Raw genomic sequence first — 27,025 nt, 5'->3', positions numbered from 1 at the left:
ATAAGAAGAAGAACATTAGTGGCATGTGATCGTGATGATTACAGTGGACAGGTGCTCTCTTCCACGGTTGATGGTCATCCGTGACTAGGAGAAAAGTGTATTCATTCATCCAAATCCTTATTATTATTATTATTATTATTATTATTATTATTATTATTATTATTATTAATAGTAGTAGTAGTAGCAGTAGTAGTAGTAGCCTCCGTGGCCCAGACGGCAGCGCGCCGGCCTCTCACCGCTGGGTTCCGTGGTTCAAATCCCGGTCACTCCATTTGAGACAAAGCGGAGGCGGGATAGGTTTTTCTCCGGGTACTCCGACTTTTCCTGTCATATTTCATTCCTATCAACACTCTCCAATATCTTTTCATTTCATCTGTCATTCATTAATCATGGCCCCAGAAGAGTGCGACAGGCTTCGGCAGCCGGCACAATTCCTATCCTCGCCGCTAGATGGGGGCTTCATTCATTCCATCCCTGACCCGGTCACTGACTGGAAAACAGGTTGTAGGTTTTCATTTTCAGTAGTAGTAGTACTGACAAAAATTTGTCGAAAATTTGTGTAATGGAAATAGTATATGTAACAAACTGTGTGATGAAAGTGTAACCTAGCAAACGCGCAGACCGTGATGTAAAATAGGGTTGGATGGCCAGACAAAATTACCTAAGGTCGTAATACTGAAAGAAGGATTCTGACATTTCTTACAGGGAGGTTCGTTTACTACCTGGCTGGGTGGGAATAACGGAGTAGGGGGCATGGTTGCCATGGAAACGTGGGCGGATCTACTGCGGTTGCCATGGAGATAAGCCTGCTGGCCAGCTCGTGTTGCTTGGAGTTGCCAAACCTCTCACTTCTGAGTTGTGTACAACAGAACACAGCGGTCTGAACGAACGAACAAGTGAGCCGCAAGTGAGGGGAAGGAGAAAGGAATGCAGGAATGTGGCAACACTTAGCAATGCTCCTCCCTCCAGCCCTATCTGTCAGAGTGCTTCTTTCAAAATTACGGGTATAGTAACCGTGCAAGCTATGTCTCACGGCTGACGGCCATTTGAAATTACTAACCGTTGATGGATGGCCATGAGCGAGAGACATGGCACTTTTATGATCATTTTATTTTCTCATATGCATTGGGGGATAGTGAGTTCGAAACCAACTGTCGGCAGCCCTGAGGATGTTTTTCCGTGTTTTCCATTTTCATACCAGGCAACTGCTGGGACTGTACCTTAATTAAGGCCACGGTCGCTTACTTTCCCATCGTCGCCATGAGACCCATCTGTGCTGGTGCGACGGAAAGCAAATTGAAAAAAAAAAAACCAGGGAAATTTGACTCCATTTTATTATTAGTAGTAAGTAATCTTTCTTTCTTTCTTTCTTTCTTTCTTTCTTTCTTTCTTTCTTTCTTATTTCTCAATCTGTTTACCCTCCACGGTTGATTTTCCCTCTGACTCAGCGAGGGATCCCACCTCTACTACCTAAGGGTCGGGGATAAAACTGGGGAGGAGGACCAGTACCTCGCCCAGGTGGCCTCACCTGCTTTGCTGAACAGGGGCTTTGGGAGAGATGGGAAGACTGGAAGGGATAGACAAGGAAGCGGTACCATTCCAGCATTTGCCTAGAGGAGAAGTGGGAAGTGGGAATAGAACTCACCTCTGCTCATTTGACTTCCCGAGGCTGAGTGGACTCCGTTCCAGCCCTCGTACCACTTTTCAAATTTCGTGGCAGAGCCGGAAATCGAGTCCGGGTCTCCGGTGGTGGCAGCTAATCACACTAACCAATGCGCCACACAGGCGGACATTATTAAGTAATCATGTAGGCAAACTAAGTCAAGAAGTTTACTCACCTGTGTGTCCGATATGCCTCTGCTTCCATTATCTGGAACTGTGGAGTGGGCTCGTGAGATTTCCTTTCTAAATAGGTCTAGAGAAAGTTGCTTCTTTGGTTTATTGCTCCTTAGTGTCTTTCTTAGAATACTCTGGAGGTTTCGTTATTTTCTTCCTTTCGTCAACACCGCTTCGGGAAATAACCATCCATACAGTTTTTCTCTTCACGGCGTTTTACATGACCTTATGGAAATATACCCTCGACGAAAGGATTATTGAAAAAAAGAGATTATGCATGGTTGATGCCAATAGAGATATGCAATTGACGTCATCCACAAAGGGAGTTACGAACTAAATAAACATGTTTTTCTCTCTTACTGATGTAATAATGAAGGTTTTTTTTTTTTTTTTTTGCTAGTTGCTTTACGTCGCACCGACACAGATAGGTCTTATGGCGACGATGGGGTGTGAAAGGGCTAGGAGTGGGAAGGAAGCGGCCGTGGCCTTAATTAAGGTACAGCCCCAGCATTTGCCTGGTGTGAAAATGGGGAAGCCACGGAAAATCATTTTCAGGGCTGCCGACAGTGGGGTTCGAACCTACTATCTCCCGAATACTGGATACTGGCGGCACTTAAGCGACTGCAACTATCGAGCTCGATGTGAAGGTTAATAATAGTCTGATTTCTGGTAGGCCTCTAACCCATTCTATTCACTATTCGTTACGATGCACATAATCGTCTTCTTCTGCTTCTTCTACGAGCAACATTTTCACACCATTCATAACAGAGACTAGCTGCATTTCTGAAATGGCGAGATTATGGTTCATGGCTGGTGCATGGTACCTTTTTCTCAACTAACACAAACACTTGGACCAATCCAGAAACCACATCCTTTTGCATGTGCTATCAAAATTTGTCAGGTTTTTCATGTAGGCTCTTTCTCTTTCTGCCTATGTTGGTTTCCCTGACCCTTTTGTACATAATGTATTATTTATTTATTTATTTATTTATTTATTTATTTATTTATTTATTTATTTATTTTTACTGTACTATACCATTACTTATGTGTTATAGCTATATTTATTTTACTGTGCCTAGCTATAAGTTCTTCTCTTCGTTTACCGTTCAATCTACATTTGTCCTCATCGTTTATTTTGCCTTTATGTTTTGTAGTTAATTGTTGTGTCTCTACAGTTATTTTGTTTTGTTAGTTTTAAACTTTTTCCTCTAGTTTTGTCATCAGATGTTTTTTCCTCATTGTTCTTCCACTTATTTTTTAATGTTTGCACTGTGCTACTCCATTGTAAATACATTTTTCATTGCGGAACCCTGTAATTCGGCTTCTCGCTATTTTGGTTTCCGAAATAAATAAATAAATAAATAAATAAATAAATAAATAAATAAATAAATAAATAAATAAATAAATAAATAAATAAATATTACGCCATTAAAACGCATCAGCGTATTGAGTGGCTCAGACGGTTGAGGCGCTGGCATTCTGACTCCAACTTGGAAGGTTCGATCCTGGCACAGTCCGGTGGTATTTGAAGGTGCTCAAATATGTCAGCCTCGCGTCGCGACGCGTCCGTAGATTTATTGGCCACGTAAAAGAACTCCAGCGGGACAAAATTCCAGCACCTTGGCGTCTCCGAAAACCATCATAACGAAGGTAGTGGGAAGTAAAAACAATAAGGTGACTGGACGTGGTGATTATCGTTTCTTCTTCTACTACTACTACCGGTTTCCCACACATGTGGGTGCGAACTGTGTCGTACATGTGAATTTGGTTCTGTTTCGCGTCTTGATGCCAAGCCTTCATAGAGGGATGAAATCTTTATTGCGTGTTTCTGTAGTAGTTGATAGTGTAGTGTGTTGTCTGAATATAAATAGGAAAGTGTTGGAACAAACACAAACTCCCAGTCCCCGACCCGGAATAATTAATAAGACGCGATTAAAATCCCCTACCCAACCGGGAATAGAACCCGGGACCCTCCAAACCGAAGGTCTCAACGCTGACCATTCAGCCAAGGAGTCAGGCAAAACTTTCTCAGCTTATCCCAGCTATTTCTGGGGTCGCTGGAGCCTCCCGGGCTCAGTTTGGTTTTGGCCGGATGGCCTCACTGACGCCAAGTTATTTTTTGAGATGAAAATCTCAACCCGGGATCGGTCGGGATTTGAACTTCCGTCTTCTGGGTAGGAAACTAAGCCATAGAGATAATCGCGCCCTCCACTAGTAGGCAACCACCACTTTTTAATACCAGGGGCGGTATTGTTGCAATGTTGCACAACTCCCAATAATTGTACACTTCATTTATCGTCTTTTCTCCTAATTTTTTTGTTTAATAAACCTAAAATATATTCTAAAATATCTTAAAATCAACTATGGTCATTCGACGTACTAATGCTTCTAATGGACCAATAAACGCTCCCGACTTCCAATCAAGCTCTGGGAGATTGCTTTCCTACGGCAACTCCGAAGCGGATAGCGAAATGAAACCCTGACACACTAACGTAGTAGCCATCTGGCCTGCTCACAGGTAAAGAAGCGCGGACAACGCCATTCGGTTACAAGGAGCTGACGTGAACACTTCCGTAGCAACTAGCGAAGAACGTTCCTTCGCTCTCGCCCACGCTGCGGCACATGGTCTCGCCCGCATACAAAACTCATTTAGTGCCCAACTAAGGTTTTGTACCATCTGATTGTAGTCGCGCGCTATTTTACTCTGAACATTAGCGATGTCCGCGAATGACGCTTGGAATCGCGAGAATCCGTTCCTACGAATCCGAGGCCGCACTCAATGTCGCATGCGAAGAATCGGTTCGGCGATGACGTCACCAGAGTGTGCTGGGTGCACTTACTAGAGTGACTCGTCCGTATATAAATGAGGAAAATTCGAACGTGCAATATTTACTATTTCTTTTATATATAGTATAATATACCACTCACCGGGCGAGTAGGCCGTGCGGTTAGGGCGCGCGGCTGTCAGCTAGCATCCGGGAGATATTGGGTTGGAACCCCACTGTCGGCAGCCCTGAAGATGGTTTTCCGTGATTTACCATTTTCACACCAGGGAAATGCTGGGGCTGTACCTTACTGCAGGCCACGGCCGCTTCCCTCCCACTTCTAGGCTTTTCCTATCCCATCGTCGCCATAAGACCTACCTGTGTCGGCGCGACGCAAAGCAAATAGCAAATATATAACACCCATTTAAATGAAATCTCTTATTGGTTGTTTTGACTGAATTATGCCAAATAATAATGAAATAACAATTTAACCTTGTAGTCTATAAATAACATTACACATTTCGACACTGGGTGTAGCAATCGACGTTGTTATTTATGCTTATATTATTGTATTCTGCTTCAAATGTGATTTTCAAATATCGCTAGTATAAATGTATAATGTGTGTGGAATCACATTTCTAGTAATTACACAACTTGTTTGGTAGCGTACCTGCGTTACATTTAATTTGCGATGAACATTCCATACCTTATTGACAATCCATACAATTTGATTAGTTTCAAGTAGAGAAACATATATTCCGATGAAATTACAGTCGTATAAGAGTATGTAACTCCAGGGTACTATAATGAGAGCGGACATGGCTTGTAGAGTGACCTGGTTATAAAATAAAACGAACTCACATTACAGAACACATTCGTGCTGCACATGTATCTGCATCATAGATGGTGCTACTAGTCCCTCGGAATCGATTCCGGAATCGGGTACCTGATTCACCAGGCATACGAAATCGACTCTTCGCGATTCCAGTTGCAGCCCATCACTACTGAACATTATAACTACTAAATTGACGTTTTCGCCGATTTTGGCTCTATCTGGTGGTTGCGCAAGGAAACACAGACATGCAACCAATAGCAAGCTCCCATTATCGATTGAGCGAGCGCGATCTCGAACCTAGTTGCCAACTGTACTGTGAACATTTACAACGTAGTTATGTTTGCTCGCTCGGCGTGTATGGTATTCGGTATGGTTCGCGAACTTCTTCATTTTCTTCGGTAATTTGCGTTTTTCATATTGTTATTTGTATTCATTCTTTATCTCTCTAGTATAGCATAGTTTACAGTTTAGCGTAGCATAAATTAGTAAAAACGCAAAGTCATCTCCGTACAGGCCATGAAAGTCCTTGAAGGGGTGGAAGGTAAAGGCTTCCACTATCCATAACCTCGGCACTTGGTGGGGTAGAGTGGTTAGCTCTACGTCCGGCCGCCTTTGCCCCGAGGAATTAACCTGATACTTATTTTTTGTGTAGGCTGAGTGAACCTCAGGGCCATGTGCACCCCCGGAAGAGGAAATCTCGTTTCTTAAATTTTTCGAATTCCTGACGGGGAATCGAACCTACGTCCTTCCGGATGAACCGAACACGCCTTTACTGCCTCGGCTAGGCAGCCCCTAGCATAAGTTAGTGCAATCGTTTCTTGTTTGTTTAATAGTTCAGTACAGCGGTAGTTGTATGTACATCCGTGTGTTGGTTATTGTATCTAGTTCGTCTGTGCATACCATGTCTCACTGTACTTCGGGAAAGATAAGTGGCAAGAAAGTGACTCTGAGATATTAATAATAATAGCTTTACGTCCCACTAACTACTTTTACGGTTTTCAGAGATGCCGAGGTGCGGGAATTTATTCCCGCAGGAGTTCTTCCATCAGTCAGTGACCACTGATCTGCATTTAGGGCAATCGTCCAAGTGACAGACTCCCTGTTTGTTGTTTACTTAGGATTTTCTTAAGTAACTGACAAGAATTTGGAAATTTATCTAAACCGAGCTCGATAGCTGCAGTCGCTTAAGTGCGGCCAGTATCCAGTATTCGGGAGATAGTAGGTTCCACCGAGCTCGATAGCTGCAGTCGCTTAAGTGCGGCCAGTATCCAGTAATCGGGAGATAGTGGGTTCGAGTCCCACTGTCGGCAGCCTTGAAGATGGTTTTCCGTGGTTTCCATTTTCACACCAGGCAAATGCCGGGGCTGTACCATAATTAAGGCCACGGCCGCTTCCTTCCCATTCTTTTTTTTTTTTTTTTTTTTTTTTTTTTTTTTGCTAGGGGCTTTACGTCGCACCGACACAGATAGGTCTTATGGCGACGATGGGATAGGAAAGGCCTAGGAGTTGGAAGGAAGCGGCCGTGGCCTTAATTAAGGTACAGCCCCAGCATTTGCCTGGTGTGAAAATGGGAAACCACGGAAAACCATCTTCAGGGCTGCCGATAGTGGGATTCGAACCTACTATCTCCCGGATGCAAGCTCACAGCCGCGCGCCTCTACGCGCACGGCCAACTCGCCCGGTCTTCCCATTCCTAGGCTTTTCCTGTCCCATCGTCGCCATAAGACCTATCTGTGTCGGTGCGACGTAAAGCAAAATAGCAAAAAAAAAAAAAAATCTTTTATTCTCGTCTTAGTGTTGGATGTTGTTAGTAAGTGAATTTGTTTTCACTAGTCATTGATTACATTACATTTTACGAGGGCTGTGTGCGGCGATCGTATTGCATCAGCTGTTCTCGCAACTGTAGATCGCTGCCAAGATGCAGTAGGTAAGGCAATGCGAACTGTCAATTTAGAAGTAAAGCCTTGCGGAGCATAGGTTTGCGAGGCCTAGAAAGTCTGTCATGTTTACGCCTTTCGTGATCCTTCTCTTTCTTTTACCGATATCTTCATTCTTCAACAGGTTGAACGTCTTCCACTTCTTTCCTCCGATTATTGTTAAAAGAGGACGGTTGCCCCGTTGTACTTCCTCTTGAAACAATAATCACCCCCTGAAATAATTCCGAGTCCTCGAACAACGAGGGTATTGGCTGAAGGAAGAAAAGGATCAGGAAGGGGGGTGGGGGGAATGAAAAATCTATCTACACAAGTTTTCATTCCGTCGTTGAAAGGGACGGCGGGCCTTCTAGATGATGACACCGTCTCTCAGCCCGAGAGATTTGTGGTGTTCGGAGAATGTGAAGGGGTTGGCGGCCGTGGCCTAACTGTCCCGGCATTCGCCTTACAAAGTGTAGGAGAATGGAAAACCACGGAAAAACCATTCTCAGGAAAGCAGATGGCGGAGACCAGCCCCTCTCCGTCTCCCGAATACAATTGCGTTGAGCTACGGTAGAGCCGTGGCCACCTTTCCTCCGTTCGGTTGGTCGGTCGGAGTGCAGGGCTGTCGGCCCATACACCCACATCCATCTTCATGACTTACAGTGGCAGAGCCACAGGGCCGTGAAGCTTTTGGCTCGTCGACCGGTACCAGTCTTGAATGCCGTACCTTAATGAATTTATTCCCTAACACAATGGGTTTGGTTGCGGGTTAGAATATGGACTTAGTCATGGCTGGCCAGTTTGTGATCTAGCGCTAGGCGCTGTTTCGTTCAGGATGACCCTTGGCCTCTGATATTTGAGGCCTAGGGCATCATATTACCCTAGGGTGTTAGTCAGAGGGTTACCCGCTTGGGGTAACTTTCTATATAGTTTGGCAGCCATGTTCCGCCTTCTTTCCCTTAGTGGTTATATGGTCCTCTTGGTGGATGTCCACATCACGTGCGAACCAATAGGCGGCAATGCGCCGTATAGGGCAGACATACTCCAATAATGGTCTCACAAGTGAAATGTACAGTTGAAGCTTGTTTTCTGTCGAGAGGTTGTTTTCAGCTTTCAATAGCGGGAATAACCGTGGACCAGCCGTGGCCACTTACTTGTAGGCAACCGCCGACCAATGAAAGATTTCATCCTTGCAAATGTGGAAGCAAAACCATACTCAACTTAGGTCCGTGATTGTCTCACACGGTAAACCTTGAAATTAAACTTCAGTCAATGAACCAATCTTTTCGCGGAAGCCATTCACAACATTTGCAGTCTGCTGCTTATCGATACTTGGCGCATTGTCAACCAGCTCACGTGCTCGCCTGACCCAATTCATGCAATGTTTTCAAGTTTCTCCGGAGAGATGGAGTCGAATATACGTAAGATACCATATCTATGCGGAATTGCAAAACTGATTGAAATTGCAACGTTTGTGTAAAAATCATACGATTAAAACACCCACGAAAGTCATTTGGAAATTTTTCAATTTGCTTTACGTCGCATCGACACAGATAGCTCTAAAGGCGACGATGGGGTAGGAAAGTAGGCTACTAGGAGTGGGAAGGAAGCGGCCGTGGCTTTAATTAAGGTACAGCCCTAGTCTGGTGTGAAAATAGGAAACCACGGAAAACCATCTTCAGGGCTGCCGACAGTGGAGTTCGAACCCACTATCTTCAGAATACTAGATACTGCATGCACTTAAGCGGCAGTAGTGGAAATACTGGGCAACTTCGCGGTTCGATTCACGGTTCACTGGTTCAAAGCCCTCTCGTGTAGAAAATGTTCTCACACGTCATATTGTTTACTATGCCATATAAACGTGACCATTGTGGGCGGGGCAGAGGAAAGGGAATATAAAAATGGCGGTAGGCTGTCACTATTCTAACAGCCACAGAGTTTTGAGGGTTTCGAAGACTTACTTATTAAATTTATTATTCTCTACAGTTGACCACGATGTATTCACGACAGCTCACCTCCAACTGAACGCGCGATTTTTTAATTTGCGGTCCCCAAAGCCGCTGCCCCCGCGTGGCGATTGACACTAATCTACTTTGCCTCCGACATACTATTAATTCTAAGGAGAAACAGATAGCATGGAGGAGTGCGAAATTATACTACAGCAGTATCAGCCTGTTTGCACGTCAGGCGCGTTACCAGGCGTGGGATTAAGGATTAGGACAAACCCCCATAGGCGGAAAAATAGCAGGCCTACATATAAAACCTGACTGAGCGTGCGAGTCAACACAGCGCCATCGTATAACAGAGTATACGTGTGACGTCACATATTTAGCACAAAATTTGCCTTAATGTTAGAAGCGCTATCACATAAAAACGATGTTTCACATTTTCAGTTTTATTTTAATCGGTCAATTGAGACATTAAACATAATCGTTAAACACACTAGGCGAAATACGCGTGCTACCCAAACACTGAAAGTGGCTTAAAATTTTTCTTTCCATGTACCAGTTGTCGAGAAACGTAAATCTACGTTAAAAACCGTTTGATAACCTGGCCTTTCTCCCTGAAGGAAGTTCGCCTGCGCTGTATAGTTCATTAGATAATAGTTGCATATGTTCAGCGCAGCGGAGCCGACTACTACCTCTGTTGATGTGCAGGGAAAGTTCTCACATTCCGGCGTGAATTAAGACCTACAGTTCGCCCTATAGTAGAACAGAGGAAGGATTATTTATATATATATATTATTCGTTCGAGCCATCTAGGACCACGTTAAATCTTGTTACATTTGGCAGTTTGCTTCGGCCAGAATTCCCTCATTCCCTGTGAGTGGGCCAGCTTACGTTCCTCTGTCCAGGTGGTACTTTGTCTTCTTTTCGGTTGCTTGTCTCGGTTTAGCCCATTCGTCAGTATCTTTTTGCGGAAGAGATCTCTATCGAAGGCGTCTTCGGGTTTTGTATGCAGCATTTGGAGGTCTTCTTTGGTGTTCGTAAACCAGGGCATGGTGGTTTTGGGTTTGGAGTTAAAAAACTGAAAGATGTATTTAGTCAGCCTGTTTCCGTCCATTCGTTTGAGATGACCGTAATATCGTGCCCGTCTCTTACGGATTGTTTCTGTTATTTTCTCTATTTTACTGTACACGTCTCTTTTGGATTTTGTTATAATGAGTGCCTTTCTTGTAATTGGATCCCATGATACTTCTGATGATTTTGCGCTCTTTTTTCTCCAGTTCCTCGAGGAGTCCTTTATTAACATTTAGGGATAGGGTTTCGGCTGCATTATTGGCTCCAGAACAGGTTCATAATGACGTAGTTTTGTATTTTGGGACAGGCATTTTTTTGTTGTAGATTGAGCGCGACGTTTGATAGGCTATTTCAAGTTTGTGCACTCGTTCCTTACGTGCTTCTTTGTTTAGTCCAATTTTTCACCAGTATGATCTCACTTTCATTAATTTAAATACATAAATTTCATTATGATCCACTTGGTTGATCTTCCCGTATTTTGTCTGAAGTTTTGTTGGGGCATCTTTGATGTTAGTCATTACTTTTTTTTTTAAATGCATTATCTCCAAGCCAGTTTGTTCAGGGATTTCTTTTAGAAGGTCGATTTGCATCCTAGCAGTTTCTACATCCTTTGACAGAACAGCGATGTCATCAGCAAACACTAGACAGTCGAGCATGATCCCCTTAGATTTTGTGCCCATTCTCAGAGGACTATCCAGTAATCAGCTTCTAATCATTTTGTTCGCCAGGTCCTGATGATCTTTCGAGCACGCAGTTGAAAAGCATCGGAGAGAGTCCATCACCTTGTCTGACTCCTGTTTTGACCTCGAAGGAATCTGATAGGCATCCTAGGAACTTTGCTTTGGATTTTGTGTCAGTCAGGGTGGCTCTAATCAATGCCAGTAGTTTTAGGTCAACCCCGAATTCGTTGAGGACGATTAGCAGAACCTCGCGGTCCATCGAATCGTAGGCCTTCTTAAAGTCCACAAAGACTATTATTATTATTATTAATATTATTATTATTATTATTATTATTATTATTATTATTATTATTATTATTATTATTATTATTATTATTATTATTATTATTATTGCCGGTGCTATTAATATTACTTTTATTATTCATAACATTATTTTTCTTTCTTAATCGGTTTACCTTCCAGGGTTGGTTTTCCCCTCGGAATCAGCGAGGATCCCACCTCTACCGCCTCAAGGGCAGTGTCCTGGAGCTTCAGACTCTGGGTCGGGGGATACAACTGGGGAGGATGACAGTACCTCGCCCAGGCGGCCTCAACTGTTATGCTGAACAGGGGCCTTGCGGGGGGTTGGGAAGATTGGAAGGGATAGACAATGAATAGGGAAGGAAGCGGCCGTGGCCTTAAGTTAGGTACCATCCCGGCATTTGCCTAAAGGAGAAGTAGGAAACCACGGAAAACCACTTCCAGGATGGCTGAGGTGAGAATCAAACCCACCTCTACTCAGTTGACCTCCCGAGGCTGAGTGAACCCCGTTCCAGCCCTCGTACCTACCACTTTTCAAATTTCGTGGTAGAGCCGGGAATCGAACCCGGGCCTCCGGGGGTGGCAGCTAATCACACTAACCGCTTCACCACAGAGGCGGACAATAGGCCTATTATTATTATTATTATTATTATTATTATTATTATTATTATTATTATTATTATTATAAATACACTTCTCGACAGGAGATATAGGTAGTAACAGGGCACGGGATAATAATAATAATAATAATAATAATAATAATAATAATAATAATAATAATAATACTTAGAATACACGAGACGGCAACATCATGTCTCGGGAATTATACACCAGGTACTTGCACAGAAAAGCCAATTAAGACCAATTTATGTCGGTGCGACGTAAAGTAAATTGTAAAAATACGCGTATATTTTTTCTTCTTCTACTTCTTAGTATTATAAGACCAGTTATACCGATCTATACCATAAAGAGCCTTACGTCGGAAAGACGTCCTGTCCCGCCACCATCTCGTTATTACTGTACTATATAATTCATTAAAATGTCTTACAATAATTCCCCGGCAGCGTGGGATCGTCCCGAGAGACAAAGAAGAGAGAAGAATGGCCGACAATGGAATTAGAAAAAAAGTCTTCCGAGTCCACAAATAATCGCATCACCTGCCGAGCTCTCGTGTGCAGGTCGCTTAAAACTCTTTTTAAGTTGTGCGGTTGATAGTGGGCACTCTTACACCAGTCCAGTGTCGAGTGCTCGTTAGAACAAGCTCGTTACAACTGTTAATGTGCCCGAGTGGCTGGAGTCAGGGTCAGTCCACTTCATGATGCATCAATCAATTTATACTGATCTGCATTTAGGGCAGTCGCCCAGGTGGCAGATTCCCTATCTGTTGTTTTCCTAGCCTTTTCTTAAATGATTTCAATGGCATTGGAAATTCATTGAACATCTCCCTCGGTAAGTTATTCCAATCCCTAACTCCCCTTCCTATAAATGAATATTTGTCCTCTTGTATTCCAACTTTATCTTCATATTGTGATCTTTCCTACTTTTAAAGACGCCACTCAAACTTATTCGTCTACTAATGACATTCCACGCCATTTCTCCGCCGACAGCTCGGAACATACAACTCAGTCGAGCAGCTCGTCTCCTTTCTCCCAAGTCTTCCCAGCCCAAACGTTGCAATATTTTTGTAACGCTACTCTTTAGTCGGAAATCACCCAGAACAAATAGAGCTGCTTTCTTTGGATTTTTTCCAGTCCTTGAATCAAGTAATCCTGGCGAGGGTCCCGTACACTGGAACCATACTCTAGTTGGGGTCTTACCATAGACGTATATGCCCTCTCCTTTACATCCTCACTACAACCCCTAAACACCCTCATGACCATGTGCAGAGATCTTTATCCTTTATTTACAATCCCATTTATGTGATTACCCCAATGAACATCTTTTCTTATATTAACACCCAGATACTTACAATCATCCCCAAAAGGAACTTTCACCCCATCAACGCAGTAATTAAAAATCAGAGGACTTTTCCTATTTTTGAAACTTACAACCTGACTTTTAACCCGGTTTATTATCATACCATTGCCTACTGTCCATCTCACAACATTATCGAGGTCATTTAGCAGTTGCTCACTATCTTGTAATTTATTTATTTCTCTATACAGAATAACATCATCCGCAAAAAACCTTACCTCTGATTCCACTCCTTTACTCATATCTATATATATAAAATAAGAGTTTTGTCTGTACATTGCTCAGAATTTGAAAAAAATTGTATTTCTGTATCGTTCATGTCCACAGTAACAAGGAACGCACTCTTTTCTTTTCCGTAATTTCTGTATGTATGTATGTATGTATGTATGTATGTATGTATGTATGTATGTATGTATGTATGTATGTATGTATGTATGTATGTACACGCATCACTTGAAAACGGCTGAAGAGAATTTAATGAAAATCGGTATGTAAAGTCGGTGGATGGGCCACTACAATCTAGGCTATAAATCATTTTATTCACGCTGAGTGAAATGGTAGTTTAGGGGAAGGCCTAAAATTCAATTCTCAAATATTTATATTTTAAGTGGTCCTGTCGATAAATACTACATAACTAAAGTTACATAGAATTAAATTTCCGATCATTTATGTCTTATGCAATTTTACCGTACCGGCTATGATAGCACTGATATTCATGAATTTCAATTTTTGTTGCTAAGTCCACATCAACGCCGAGCCACGAGAAAATGGGTGAACAGAATTTAATGAAAATCGGTATATAGAGTCGGGGAAGAAAGAGCTGTAGTCTAAGCTATAAGCAATTTTACTGAACCTGGGTGAAATGGTAGTTTAGGGGTAGGCACCTAAAATTTAATTTTTAAATACCTTCGTTATTGCTCTTATAGAAAAGTACTACATAACAAAAGTTATAGAGAATCAATTTCCGATCATTTATGTTTTATTCAGTTTTACCGTACCGACTGTGATAAGAGTGGTATTTCAGAGTCGGAAGAAAACTAAATGTGAAGGCCTACAATATCGAAAGCGTATAACATCGATCAACAATAACATTACATTGACCATTGTTTGTTGTGATGTTCTTTGCCTCTTATCTTGCCCTCAACTCCGATAGATGGGATTACTGTTGCGTACCGAGTATAACAGCCTGACTCAATATTGGCGGGAAAGAGCTGGGGAGTTAAAAAACTGTTTTCTTTAGCATGCCATTCCTCTGGTTCATACATTGTCTGATACTGCTTGTACGTAACACACTGGTTCATCAGTATTCCAGCTATTCACTCCCTACTCTGACGCTCTGTTTTGAATGAGCAGTGTTCAGATTTGGCAGAGGCTCACTTAGTAATAGTAGTATGAACTGGTCTAGAATTACAATTTAAGCCTATTCCAAATTACAGCACTACAATTCATTAATAATTCAAAATTCAACCCTGAAAAGAGACGTTACTTAAGAAAAGCGTCTTCCTCTTCACTTTTATTAAATTCTACATTCATTTTGTTCGAAATTAGCAGTGAAGAAGGGTTTTCTCCTGTGGCTTGGAGGAAAAATTTGCCTCCAAGTCAGATAGATTTTTCCGCCACCAGTGTATTGAAATGAGATTTTCCGACTTATCGGGTACTCCTAGGAAAGAGATTAGTAAAAGGGCATAGATTTGTCCTCCTGGGACACCCCGCTATTTGACCCCCCCCCCCCTCCTGAATGAAAAAAGACGAAGAGTGTTCACGGATCAAGGCTGTGCGGCTTGGCCATTCTAGCTCTGGAATTTTGGACTGTTAGATCGGCAGCGTAGTACTGTTCGTTAAAAGTGAGAAAAATGTGTTGTTTTTCATTTGATAGAGTATTTCATATTGCTTTTAATCGCGCCATTCCTACTGACGTCATTGTAATGACCTATGTTCATTTCACTTGGGAAAACCACTAAGGCAGTCTTTCTGAGAATGTAAAAAAGCAGGTGGAGAGTGAGTGTCTGCCATTATAATGAGAACTCCCCAACCTGATTGTGACAGAGTAGGCAAGCAGACCTACCATCTCAATGAAAATTCCCTAACCCAGTCTTCATATGAGAAAAGACGTTTCGTGACTTCGCGTTTCTAGGGTAACGTTGCTATGCAATATAATACAATCTTGCTCACAAGGTGTACACTACTTAACATAGAATTCTGCATACAATGTAGAATTCCGTAGCGAAGCACGGGTACATCAGCTAGTCATCTATATATATATAAAATAGCTTGTCCTGACTGACTGACTGATTCATCATCGCCGAGCCAAAACTACTGGACATAAAGAAATGAAATTTTGGGGATATATTCATATTATGATGTAGGTGCTCGCTAAGAGAGGATTTTTTGATATTCCTTCCGTAAGGGGGTGAAAATGGGGGTGAAATTTTAAAATGAGTGTACCTATATCTCAACACTTTAAAAGTTTACAGATGTAAAAATTGGTATTTAGAATCTTCTTTAAAAATAAGGAAACACGTATTTTTTTGTTTTCAGAAAATCCCAATATGAGGGATGAAAAAGGGTGAAAATGGAGGAAAATGGGTTGAATGCCTTTAATCAGGATACCGGTACTTATATCTCAGAAACTGAAGATATTACAGACCTGAAAATTGGTACTTTTGATCTCTTTTAAAAATAAAAAAGCACGCATTTTTTTGTTTTTGTAAAATCCAATTAATGGGAGGGTGAAAGGGGGGTGAATTTTTAAAATGAGTGAATCTATATCTCCAAACTTTTAAAGTTTGCAGATGTAAAAATTGGTATTTAGAATCTTCATTAAAAATGAAGAAACACGCATTTCTTTGTTTTCGGAAAATCGCAATAGGAGGAGTGAAAAGGGGTGAAAAATGGGTTGAATGCCTTTAATGAGGCTACTTATATCTCAGAAACTGAAGATATTATAGACCTGAAAATTGGTGTTTGGGATCTCTTTTAAAAATAAAGAAACAAGTATTTTTTGTTTTTCTGGAAAATCCAATTAAGAGGGTGAAAAGGGGGTAATATTTAAAAATGACTGTATCTATATCTCAAAACTTTTAAAGGTTATAGATGTAAAAAATGGTATTTAGAATCTCCATTAAAAATAAAGAAACACGTATATTTTGTTTTCGGAAAATCGTAATAGGAAGGGTGGTAAAGGTTGAAAAAGGGGTAGAATGCATTTCATGAGTCTACTTATATTTCAGAACCTGAAGATATTACAGACCTGAAAATTGGTGTTTGGGATCTCCTTTAAAAATAAAGAAACACGTATTTTTCTTTCTGTGGAAAATCCAATTAATGGGGGGGTGAAAAGGGGGTGATTTTTTAAAATGAGTGTATCTATATCTCAAAACTTCTAAAGTTTATAGATGTAAAATTTGGTATGTAGAATCTCCTTTAAAAATAAAGAAACACGTATTCTTTCGTTTTCGGAAAATCCCAATAGGAAGGGTGTAAAAGGGTGAATAATGGGTTGAATGCCTTTCATGAGGCTACTTATATTTCAGAACCTGAAGATATTACAGACCTCAAAATTGGTATTTTTGGATCTACTTTAAAAATAAAGAAACACGTATTTTTTCGTTTTGGGAAAATCCAAATATTGGGGGGTGAAAAGGGGGGGTGAATTTTTTAAAATGAGCGTGTCTACATCTTAAAACTTTAAAATTTACAGATGTACAAATTGGTAGTTAGAATCTCCTCTAAAAATAAAGGAACACGTTTTTTTTTTGTTTCCTGTAAATCCTAATAGGAGGGGTGTAAAAGGGTGAAAAATGGGTTGAATGCCTTAATTGAGGATACACATATCTCAGAAACGAAAGATATTACAGAACTGATAATTTGCATATGGGATCTCCTTTAAAAATTAAGAAACACGTATTTTTTAGTTTTTGGAAAAGCCAATTAATGGCGGTTAAACAGGAGTGACAAATTGGGGTGAATTTTTTGAAAGACTATACCTCCAGAATATCTTGGAAACGTAAAATGTTACAGACGTAAAAAGCGGGTGTATATCTCCTGTAAATGTAAAGAAATATAGGTGATTTGTTTTTGGAAACTCCACTTAAGGGGAACTCAAATGGGGTGAAATTTTAAAATGAGAATTTTTACAGTGTATCTAAAAAAACATGTTACAGAAGTGAAAAATGGTATTTTTTATCTCTATTAAACATAAAGAAACGTGTGCTTTTAGTTTTCGAAAAACCACTTGGGTGACTGAAAATGGTGATGAATTCTTTTAATTAGGCTACTGATATCTCAAAAATGAAGATGTTACAGACGTGAAATTTGATATTTGCAATCTGCTTTAAAAGTAAAGAAACACGTATTCTCGGAAAATCCAATGAAGGGTGGGCGGGGGGGGGGGGGTGAAAGAATTGAAAAATTAATTGACTTAATTTATGAGAATACATACATCTAATAAAAACTAAAGTTGTTACAGACGTGGAAATTCTTATTTGGACCTCCTTTAAAAACAAAGAAGAACGCGTTTTGGTGGGGAAGCCATCTTGGAGGGCGAGAGTGTAAAGGAGTTGAATTCCTTTCATGAGGACACATAAATCGAAAACTGAAGAAGTTAGAGTCGTGATAATTGGTATTTAGAAGATCCTTTACTATTAAATAAACAAGTATTATTTGCGGGAAAATACACTTAAGGGGGGGGGGGGATTATTGTGAAATGAAGTGAAAAAAAGTGAATTATTTTTATGGGGATACTTATATCTCAAAACTGAAGGTAATAGACGTGAACATTGGTGTTTGGAATCTCCCTTAAACATAAAGAAACAAGCATTCTTTTAATTTTTATGGTGGGGGGGGGGGGGGTTTGGCGGTAAATAAACTTAACTTCGGTGGGGTGTAGAAGGAGGTGAGACCAATTGATTTTACTGTTATTAATGTAGGCCTACTTATAAGGATCCTCCGTTGCTCAGGCGGCAGCGCGCCGGCCTCTCACAGCTGGGTTCCGTGGTTCAAATCCCGGTCACTCCATGTGGCATTCATGCTGGACAAAACGGAGGCGGGACAGGTTTTTCTCCGGATACTCCGGTTTTCCCTGTTATCAGCCATTCCAGCAACACATAATAATAATAATAATAATAATAATATTCCGGACCGTCGTCAAATGTGCGGACCGCGCTGGAAACGGCTCCTGGACGGGTAATGACTAAGAATGCAGTCCGGCCGCGGGTTCAGTGCCGCCAAGGCACCCAATATGACACCACGCCGAATCTCCTGAAGGATTTTATCCATATTAAAAATATTATAGGAAAAGATGGCAAAGATTTACGGGCCCAACTGACCGGGAGGAATACCTGAGCCTAACCCGGGAAGTACGAAAAAGATTGCTGGAAAGGAAGATTTAAAAATGGGAGGAAACGTGCCGTAAAATAATAGAAAACCAGTCAGATCGGGAATTTTGGTGGATTCTCTCAGAAAACGAGTCAGATCGCGAATTTCGGCGGATTATATATCTAAAACAATAAGCATTCAATTATAAATTTCAGTATAATACCGTAGCGAAGCACGGGTATCTTGCTAGTTTATATATATAGGAAAACATAAAGGTCCAATAATACTACCTTGAGGAATTCGCCTCTTAATTATTACAGGGTCAGACAAAGCTTCGCCTACTCTACTCGTAATTCTCTGAGATCTATTTTCTAGGAATATAGCAACCCATTCAGTCACTCTTTTGTCTAATCCAATTTCACTCAATTTTGCTAGTAGTCTCCCATAATCCACCCTATCAAATGCTTTAGACAGATCAATCGCGATACAGTCCATTTGACCTCCAGAATCCAAAATATTTGCTATATCTTGCTGGAATCCTACAAGTTGAGCTTCAGTGGAATAACCTTTCCTAAAACCGAATTGCCTTCTATCGAACCAGTTATTAATTTCACAAACATGTCTAAAGTAATCAGAAAGAATGCCTTCCCAAAGCTTACATACAACGCATGTTAAACTTACTGGCCTGTAATTTTCAGCTTTATGTCTTATCACCCTTTCCTTTATACACAGGGGCTACTATAGCAACTCTCCATTCATTTGGTATCGCTCCTTCAACCAAACAATAATCAAATATACTTCAGATGTGGTACTATATCCCAACCCACTGTCTATACGATACGAGTCGTGAAGCTGTGCTTTTGCATTCGTCAGATAGCGAGTTCCAGCCCTCGTACCACATTTCAAATTTCGTGGCAGAGTCGGGAATCGAACCCGGGCCTCCAGGAGTGACAGCTAATCACACTAACCTCTGCACCACAGAGGCGGACTCTAATTCCTATATCGATGTTCGAAATGAGCACAATTATTTTCTTAAGACAGAACTAAAAGGCTACATCAGGTTAGGAACAGGCAGACCAAATTACAGTATACTTATCTTGTTCACAAACAATTTAAGTTTGTAAAAAGAGATAAGTTGAAAATATCATAGAAATCTGCCGCATAAGGAAAGGATCTGCACAGCTTACCTTGTGTAATCTCCGGCTCAAAAATCCTCCTTGGAGCAACTTCGGCTTAGCTGGAACATCACTTGACATGGTTGTTATTCTATTCTAACACTCAGTGATCATTGATTTTTTTTTGACGTTAATAAGATACAGATGATGGAGGGAGAGATCACATGCATCTCGTATGATGACCGCTCATTAATGCTGACAGTGTATGGTCCCACCGTAGTGCCTCTGAGACAGCTGGATACAGCACCACACTGTTGATAACGCTTCATCAGCTCCTTCCGAATCGATTAGCCTTCTTCTTATCTGTATTATGGTTTTGATTCCCCTGTGATCTAACAAGCGCGGAAATACTACAGAATAAACTAAAACTAGTCCTTCGGAGGTCGGCAAAACGGCGATCACGACACTAAGTTCGGGCCCACAAGATTGCGTGTAATATTCAATATTGTGGGGGAAAAAAGAAAGAAAATGAAATGGCGTAATGCTTTTAGTGCCGGGAGTGTCCAAGGACAATTACGGCTCGCGAGATGCAGGTCTTTTGATTTGACGCCCGTAGGCGACCCACGCGTCGTCGTGATGAGGATGAAATGATGATGAAGACGACACATACACCCAGCCCCACCTAGTGCCAGCGGAATTAACCAGTTATGGTTAAAATTCCCGACCCTGCTGGGAATCGAACCCGGGACTCCTGTGGCCAAAGGCCAGCACGCTAACCATTTAGGCATGGAGCCAGACAATATTTTGGAAAATTACCTTGACAGCTTATTTTTTGTAACTGCAACAGTAGTGACATCTGGGGGAGACTAGTGGCAGCAGAAGTAACGGAGCACTCCACAGCTAACAACAATATTCAGTCAAGGTGAAGTGGATCAATGGTAGAGTGTTTGCCTCCGGAACCAAAGATACTGGGTTCAAACTCGGCAGAGGTGTTCGGATCGTTTAAGAGCAGAAAAAAGTCCGATATCGGCATGTAAAAGATTTCTGGTGACACATTTTTTGTTATTTGAGTCATCAGTCCATAGACTGGTTAGATGCAGCTGTCCATGTCACCCAATTCTGTGCTAACCTTTTCATTTCTACATAACTTTTTTTTTTGTTAGTTGTTTTACGTCGCACCGACACAGATAGGTCTTATGGCGACGATGGGACAGGGAAGGGCTAGGAGTGGGAAGGAAGCGGCCGTGGCCTTAATTAAGGTACAGCCTGGTGTGAAAATGGGAAGCCACGGAAAACCATTTTCAGGGCTGCCGACAGTGGGGTTCGAACCTACTATCTCCCGAATACTTGACACTGGCCGTACTTAAGCGACTGCAGCTATCGAGCTCGGTTTTCTACATAACTGCTGCATCTTACATCTGCTCTAATCTGCTTTTCATACTCACACCTGGTCTACCCCTCCAATTCTTACCGCTTCCCTCAAAACCCAACCGAACAAGTCCTGGGTGTCTTAAGATGTGTCCTATCATTCTCTCTCTTCTTCTCGTGAAATTTAGCCAAATCGATCTCCCAGTTCGATTCAGTATCTCTCCATTCGTGATTTGATCTATTCATCTCACCTTCAGCATTCTTCTGTAACACCACATTTTAAAAGCTTCTATCCTCTTTCTTTCTGCGCTAGTTACCGTACATGTACATACAATGCCACGCTCTAGACGAAAGTCTTCAAAAACATCTTTCTAATTCCTACAGTATCAATGTTCGAAGTGAGAAAGGCCTTCCTTGCTTGTGCTAGTCTGCATTTTATGTCCTCCTTCCTTACATCTGCCATCGTTAGTTATTTTACTATGTAAGTAACAATGTTCATCTACTTCCTTTAAGACTTCATTTTCTAATTTAATTTTACCTGCATTACCTAACTTCGTTCGACTGCACTTCATTAGTTTGTTTTGGACTTACTAGTTTTCATCGTGTACGGTACTTCTTATCCGAGACTCCGCCCATACCATTCAGCATTTTTCTAGATCTTCCAGCCATAGATTCCCAAGAGGAATTTGGTTTACTCTGACATCGAGTAGGCCTGGTGTAACACGTCAAAATTGACAAGCAGACAGCCATATGGCGGCAAATTAAAATGTCTGCACGCGGTAACTGAGGGCGTACGATTATCAGTTTTTTTCTATTTGCTTTACGTCGCACCGACACAGATAGGTCTTATGGCGACGATGGGACAGGAAAGGCCTAGGAATAGGAAAGAAGCGACCGTGGCCTTAATTAAGGTACAGCCCCAGCATTTGCCTGGTGTGAAAATGGGAAACCACGGAAAACCATTTTCAGGGCTGCCGACAATGGGATTCGAACCCAGTGTCTCCCGGATGCGAGATCACAGCTGCGCGCCCCTAACCGCACGACCAACTCGCCCGGTGGTAATGTTATTGCCCGGTTGACTAGCTCAGGCGGTAGAGTGCAGGACTCCTCGGCTCAAGTTGACGGGCTCGATCCCGGCTCAGTCCGCTGGTAATTGAAGATGCTCAAATATGTCAGCCTCGTGTAGGTAATTTTACCACCTTAAGAAGGTATTCTCTCTCTTCATTTCCATAGCTATGTAAAGGTCGTCTTTTTTTCATACTTCAGCTATTACTTTCTCTGTGCTTAGGAGAAAGTCATTAACGAAGTACACGCAACTGTTTGAGTCACCACCAGCCTAAGAGTGTAATATTAATTCTGTACACGAGCTTATTAGCGTAGGCTGTATTGTACTTGTCCTCGTGTAACAACTTGTGTCCCATAGCGTCCATTGTACGTATACATCCATAATGTCATCTCCCTGTCGTAAGGACAAATCATCCTGTAGCTCTCAACGTATAACCGTAGGCTGGTGGGAATACGAGTGCTGTACCTGAGTCTCACCTTGTTTCCTTTTATTTGTATCTGGCTCCTCACTATCAGCTTCCCCGTCTCACCTCCCTTGGTCAACTTTTGGTCTCTTCCGACCCCCCCCCCCCCCCTCCCCACGTATTAGATTTTCGAGTCTAGGTAGTCGTTCATGCCATTCCCGCTTCTCTCCTTTATTTCCCTCTATCATCATTCATCACCATTTGAAGGATAGAACCCCTTCTATTTTTCCCTCTGATTAGTGTTAAGAACAATAACAGCTACTGCCACGATCTCTACAATTCCCTGTGGATGGGGACAATAGAATACATCTACCGGTTCCCTTGCCTGTCGTAGAGGTAATTAAAAGGGAAAATTCTCCAGGGCCTCTCTACTTGAAAGCTTGAGTTGGTGACCACAGGTAGACTCGCATTGTTTCCTCGAATGGAAATATTTACTTTATTTTTATAAGCGTGGTGATTTACAATTTGGAGAGAACCCTTGAGACTATTAGAGGCAATTTCTTCTACAGTAGTTCCAACATACTAATTCCAAAACTCCGAAAGAAGTTCACGCAGAAATCACTCCTCAGTCCCATGACCTCCCATTTCGGAACGGGATGTTGTATTTTTCATCTTGATATTTAACCCCTTTTAAATAAATATTTAACCACCCTATAGGCCCATATTTTGCTTTTACTGGCTACAGATTGCGCTGAATGGCGCATCTGTACTCATGAATCAAGGCTCTGAATGTGTATAGTTGGGCCCATGAGAGTTGAAAACTGACGTTTAGTGCCACCGGCGAGAAAAAGTTGACTAACGCTGCTTGAAAATGGTCTGTTGCTATGGCAACGATAACAGCGATGTCACATTTAAGGATATTATCGCCACGTGGGTTGGCTTGCTCTCAGTCGCTTTTGTGATATTATTCGGAGTAGTACTGTGTTAGCTGCGTTAGTTGTTGCTGGTTTGTGTAATAATTTAAGTGTTTGTTTTCTGAATATTATTTTCGTTGTTAGTGTATTTTTTGTGAGTTAATCAGTGGCAAGTTGTACAGTTCTATTCTCTATTTAACATGTGCATTTGTTGAAGTTATTGCCAGTTTAGTGAATATGAAATCTCATATTTATCGGCAACGACGTGTTCTGTCTTAAATGCCGGAATTACTAACACGAGCTTAGGACCGGGTCAAAGTTTATTGAATTGCATTAGGCCAACATAGTTGATTAAATATTCAGCCTGTATGAAAGAGTGATATGCCGCAGATTGAGGTAACTATGACAACGCAGCGTACTTCGTAGTTACTGCTTTCGCCACTCAAATGTCAGACTTTAACTCTCGTGGGTCGAACTATAGTGAGAATGTTAGAAGACAATAAGATTGAGAAGGTTGTGGCTAATCGGTAGGTAAGTATGAAGATCAAGGTGGCTAAAGATGTAGCCGACATCCGTTTAAGGTCTATTGTTTAAAATCAAAGTGCATTTTCTTCACTACAATAGTTTTGAATCTGTTCCTTTGCTGGATGAGTCTGAATTGTTGAGCTGTATTTACGTGTGTATTATCGTCCAACATTCATCCAACATCTAAAGTCATAAATAAGCTAATTTACTGCATATTTATCATTATATTGAAATATTTATTAGATCTTACATTGATCAGTTCTATGTTTTCATTTATTTCATTTAGTGTAACGGGGTAAGTCCCGAATATTTTTGAATTTGCTCTCGGGCAAATAATAAGGTACTAATTGGTGAATGAACCTTGATGTGTTTCTGAAATGGTATTTGAACCGCTTAGATGATATTTTTGGTAATAATACTGCTACTCTGATTGCGGAACATAACCTCACATTTGCTTTTCGCGGTATTTTCATCTTTCGCGCTCAAATTAAGTTTAACAATATACAGTACCGGTCAAACTTTAGGACCACATTAACAAATAATGAAATGTCATCTAGGACCTAAAATTGTGCTACTAGACCTCTGTGGGTTTTTTCCTGAGCTCTCGCATCTAATATGATATACGTCACCTGATTTTATTGAGTTCAGCCAAGTATTGGAGAAGTTATACATTTTTAACTGTTGGAAAGTCACATCAGAAAGTAAATTTTTGGAAATATTATGTACTATATACTCTTATTGGTTTCTATTATCACCACCAAGATTCCTTTGCAGACTTAGTAATAGGTGGGGGGGGGGGATTTTTTCAGCACGTACTAAACGTACGGAACACGACCTAATAGGTTGGAAGTCGGTTTCGATAAATATGAACATTCCGAAAAAATGCGGCACCGATTTTTGTGCGTTTATTTATTTGTTTTCAAACCAGTGCTAAGATGGTCACATTTTTCCTTGTTCTTGTCATAGGTCTCAATGTGAGCTATCGGTATCAGAATTGTGTTCTTGGATGCCATCAGCAGAGTGCAAATGAAACTATCAGGGCAGATAAGTCTGATGCCGATAGCTCGCCCCGAGCCATACATGACAAAGAAAAATCAAAGAAAAGAAAAATATTTTCAAAATTCTTGATTTTTTGTGCGACCTTCCAAGAGTTAAAAATTAATAACTTCTACAGTACTTGGGCTAACTCAATGAAACCAGGCGACGTATATCCTATTTCAGGTGGGAGCTCAGAACGAAAATTACAGAGGACTAGTGGCACAATTTTAGGTTCTAGATGACATTTCGTGATTTCTTTATGTAGTCCTAAACATTTGACCGATACTATAGGTAAGCATATGCCTGTGAGAGGTAGTAACTCGCTCTCTGCTTAGAGTGGCACGAAAAACACCGCAAAGCGATCAAGTCTTTTCTCTCCAAAGTGTGATGTCACTCTCAGGAGTGCTCTGTGCCATTCGAGACAAATTGAGATTGTATTGTTTGTGATACTGAAACAGTGAAAATTCTATTTTTAATTTTGTTGTATTGCAAAAACAAAGCACCTAATACTCTGCAATTGTAATGGTGACTGAATAAATATCCACCATCTGCATGCAAGGTACAGTGCGCTGGAGTGTATGGTTTCCAAACATTTAGCCACCCTTCTAATAGCTTATTTTAATAAAACTAACATGTAATTCATTCCAAAAAATATTACCAATCTACTTATACGTCACCTTCGAATCTGAAAACTCTTAAGAATAGTTTTAAGATTAAGAAAAATCTTGCCTTAAAAAGGGTTAAAGCACGGTTTGTAGTATCTTCTCTTCTGCTTGTGTTTCCTACTCCAAACTTCACAGTTCCGTGTATTATGAAGCCAGTTTTTTTTTCTTTCTATCGATTGCTGTGTCAGTATGCTTATGGGAGCCTTCAGATAAAATACAAGACGATTCTTCGAATACTTGAAAGTTATTCTACTTTTTGAGACATCTAGCAATACAAATCCGGGTTAAATTCTCGTTGCAGTGACGGCAACGGGTTTCTTGGCTTCTACCAGGAGCACTGTGGACTGCGACGACTGCTTGTCTTAGAAAATACACAGAAACATACATTAACGACGAAACATATTTCCGATAACATTTTATGAGATATTATTTTCCTAGAAAGATTAGGCCCTATCTCCCATCAAGTCCTTAATTCTTAAATGCGCAATTTATTATTTCTTTCAAACATTATGTGTTTCCATTCCAGAAGTAATACATTATTATCAGAAACATATTTTTTTAATTTGTCAAAATAATGATTTTTTATTTATTTGGTTCAGTCAAAATTGTTAAGAGTTTTGAATGTTTTACAAACCGATATATGCAAAGCTGTATGATTACTGCATCTACTGACACACTTCAGTCTTAGGGATGTACTTGCTTACGAATTATCTGAACTAAACAGCTTTGTATTAGTTTTACCTTAACTATTTAAATTATACACTTCACTCCAGCCAATTAGCAAGAAAAATCATAAAATAAAAAAGATTTTTCCTATTTTAATACAGTAGTGTCACCTAGCGAGTTCGTGTGTAAGGTAGAAATAAATGCACACTTTTAAAATCGTAAAGCAGATACAACACGCAAGTAAATTCTCCTTTGCACATATGCAATGCTGTGCATTTAAGGGTTAATAATTACTTATTGTATGTTGCTCTCAGAAAATAGTCTTATCTACTCATTACGCAATTCAGCAAACATTATTCAGCAAAGGTGAGCCATTTGGGTATTTTAAGGATCGGACGATGAAGGCTTCCACTGTGCGAAACCAAGGCATTATGTGGGACAGATTGGCTAGTTCTATACCCGGCAGTTTTTGTCTCCAGGAATAAATATGGTACACATTTTTGGTGTATGATTAGTGAAACGCAGGGCCACTTTGTGCCACTCCAGAAGTTAGGACCTCGTTTCTAAAGTTTTCGATTGCTTAATTAATGAAAAAACCGAAAGGCAAGTTTCATAACAGGTCG

At 40.9% G+C, this 27,025-nt stretch overlaps 1 protein-coding gene across 2 annotated transcripts in view; it reads right to left on the bottom strand.

Annotated features, from left to right (window-relative positions):
- LOC136879152 (ATP-binding cassette subfamily G member 4) overlaps window positions 1-27,025 on the bottom strand; it is a 394,853-nt gene that overhangs the window by 344,122 nt on the left and 23,706 nt on the right. The window contains exon 1 of one of the 2 annotated variants that reach the window (XM_067152905.2): window positions 19,830-19,908. The exons of the other annotated variant lie outside the window; for it this stretch is intronic. Within the exon in view, the coding sequence (XP_067009006.2) occupies window positions 19,830-19,898 (69 nt within the window). The 5' untranslated portion in view covers window positions 19,899-19,908. Of the gene's footprint in view, window positions 1-19,829; window positions 19,909-27,025 lie in introns of those variants that run through there. 2 annotated transcript variants of the gene reach the window in all.

This window comes from Anabrus simplex, chromosome 8, assembly GCF_040414725.1.
Source record: "Anabrus simplex isolate iqAnaSimp1 chromosome 8, ASM4041472v1, whole genome shotgun sequence".
Classification (NCBI taxonomy): Eukaryota; Metazoa; Arthropoda; class Insecta; order Orthoptera; family Tettigoniidae; genus Anabrus; species Anabrus simplex.
The sequence above is the reverse complement of the archived record's forward strand: the minus strand, read 5'-3'. Positions and strand labels throughout refer to the sequence as shown.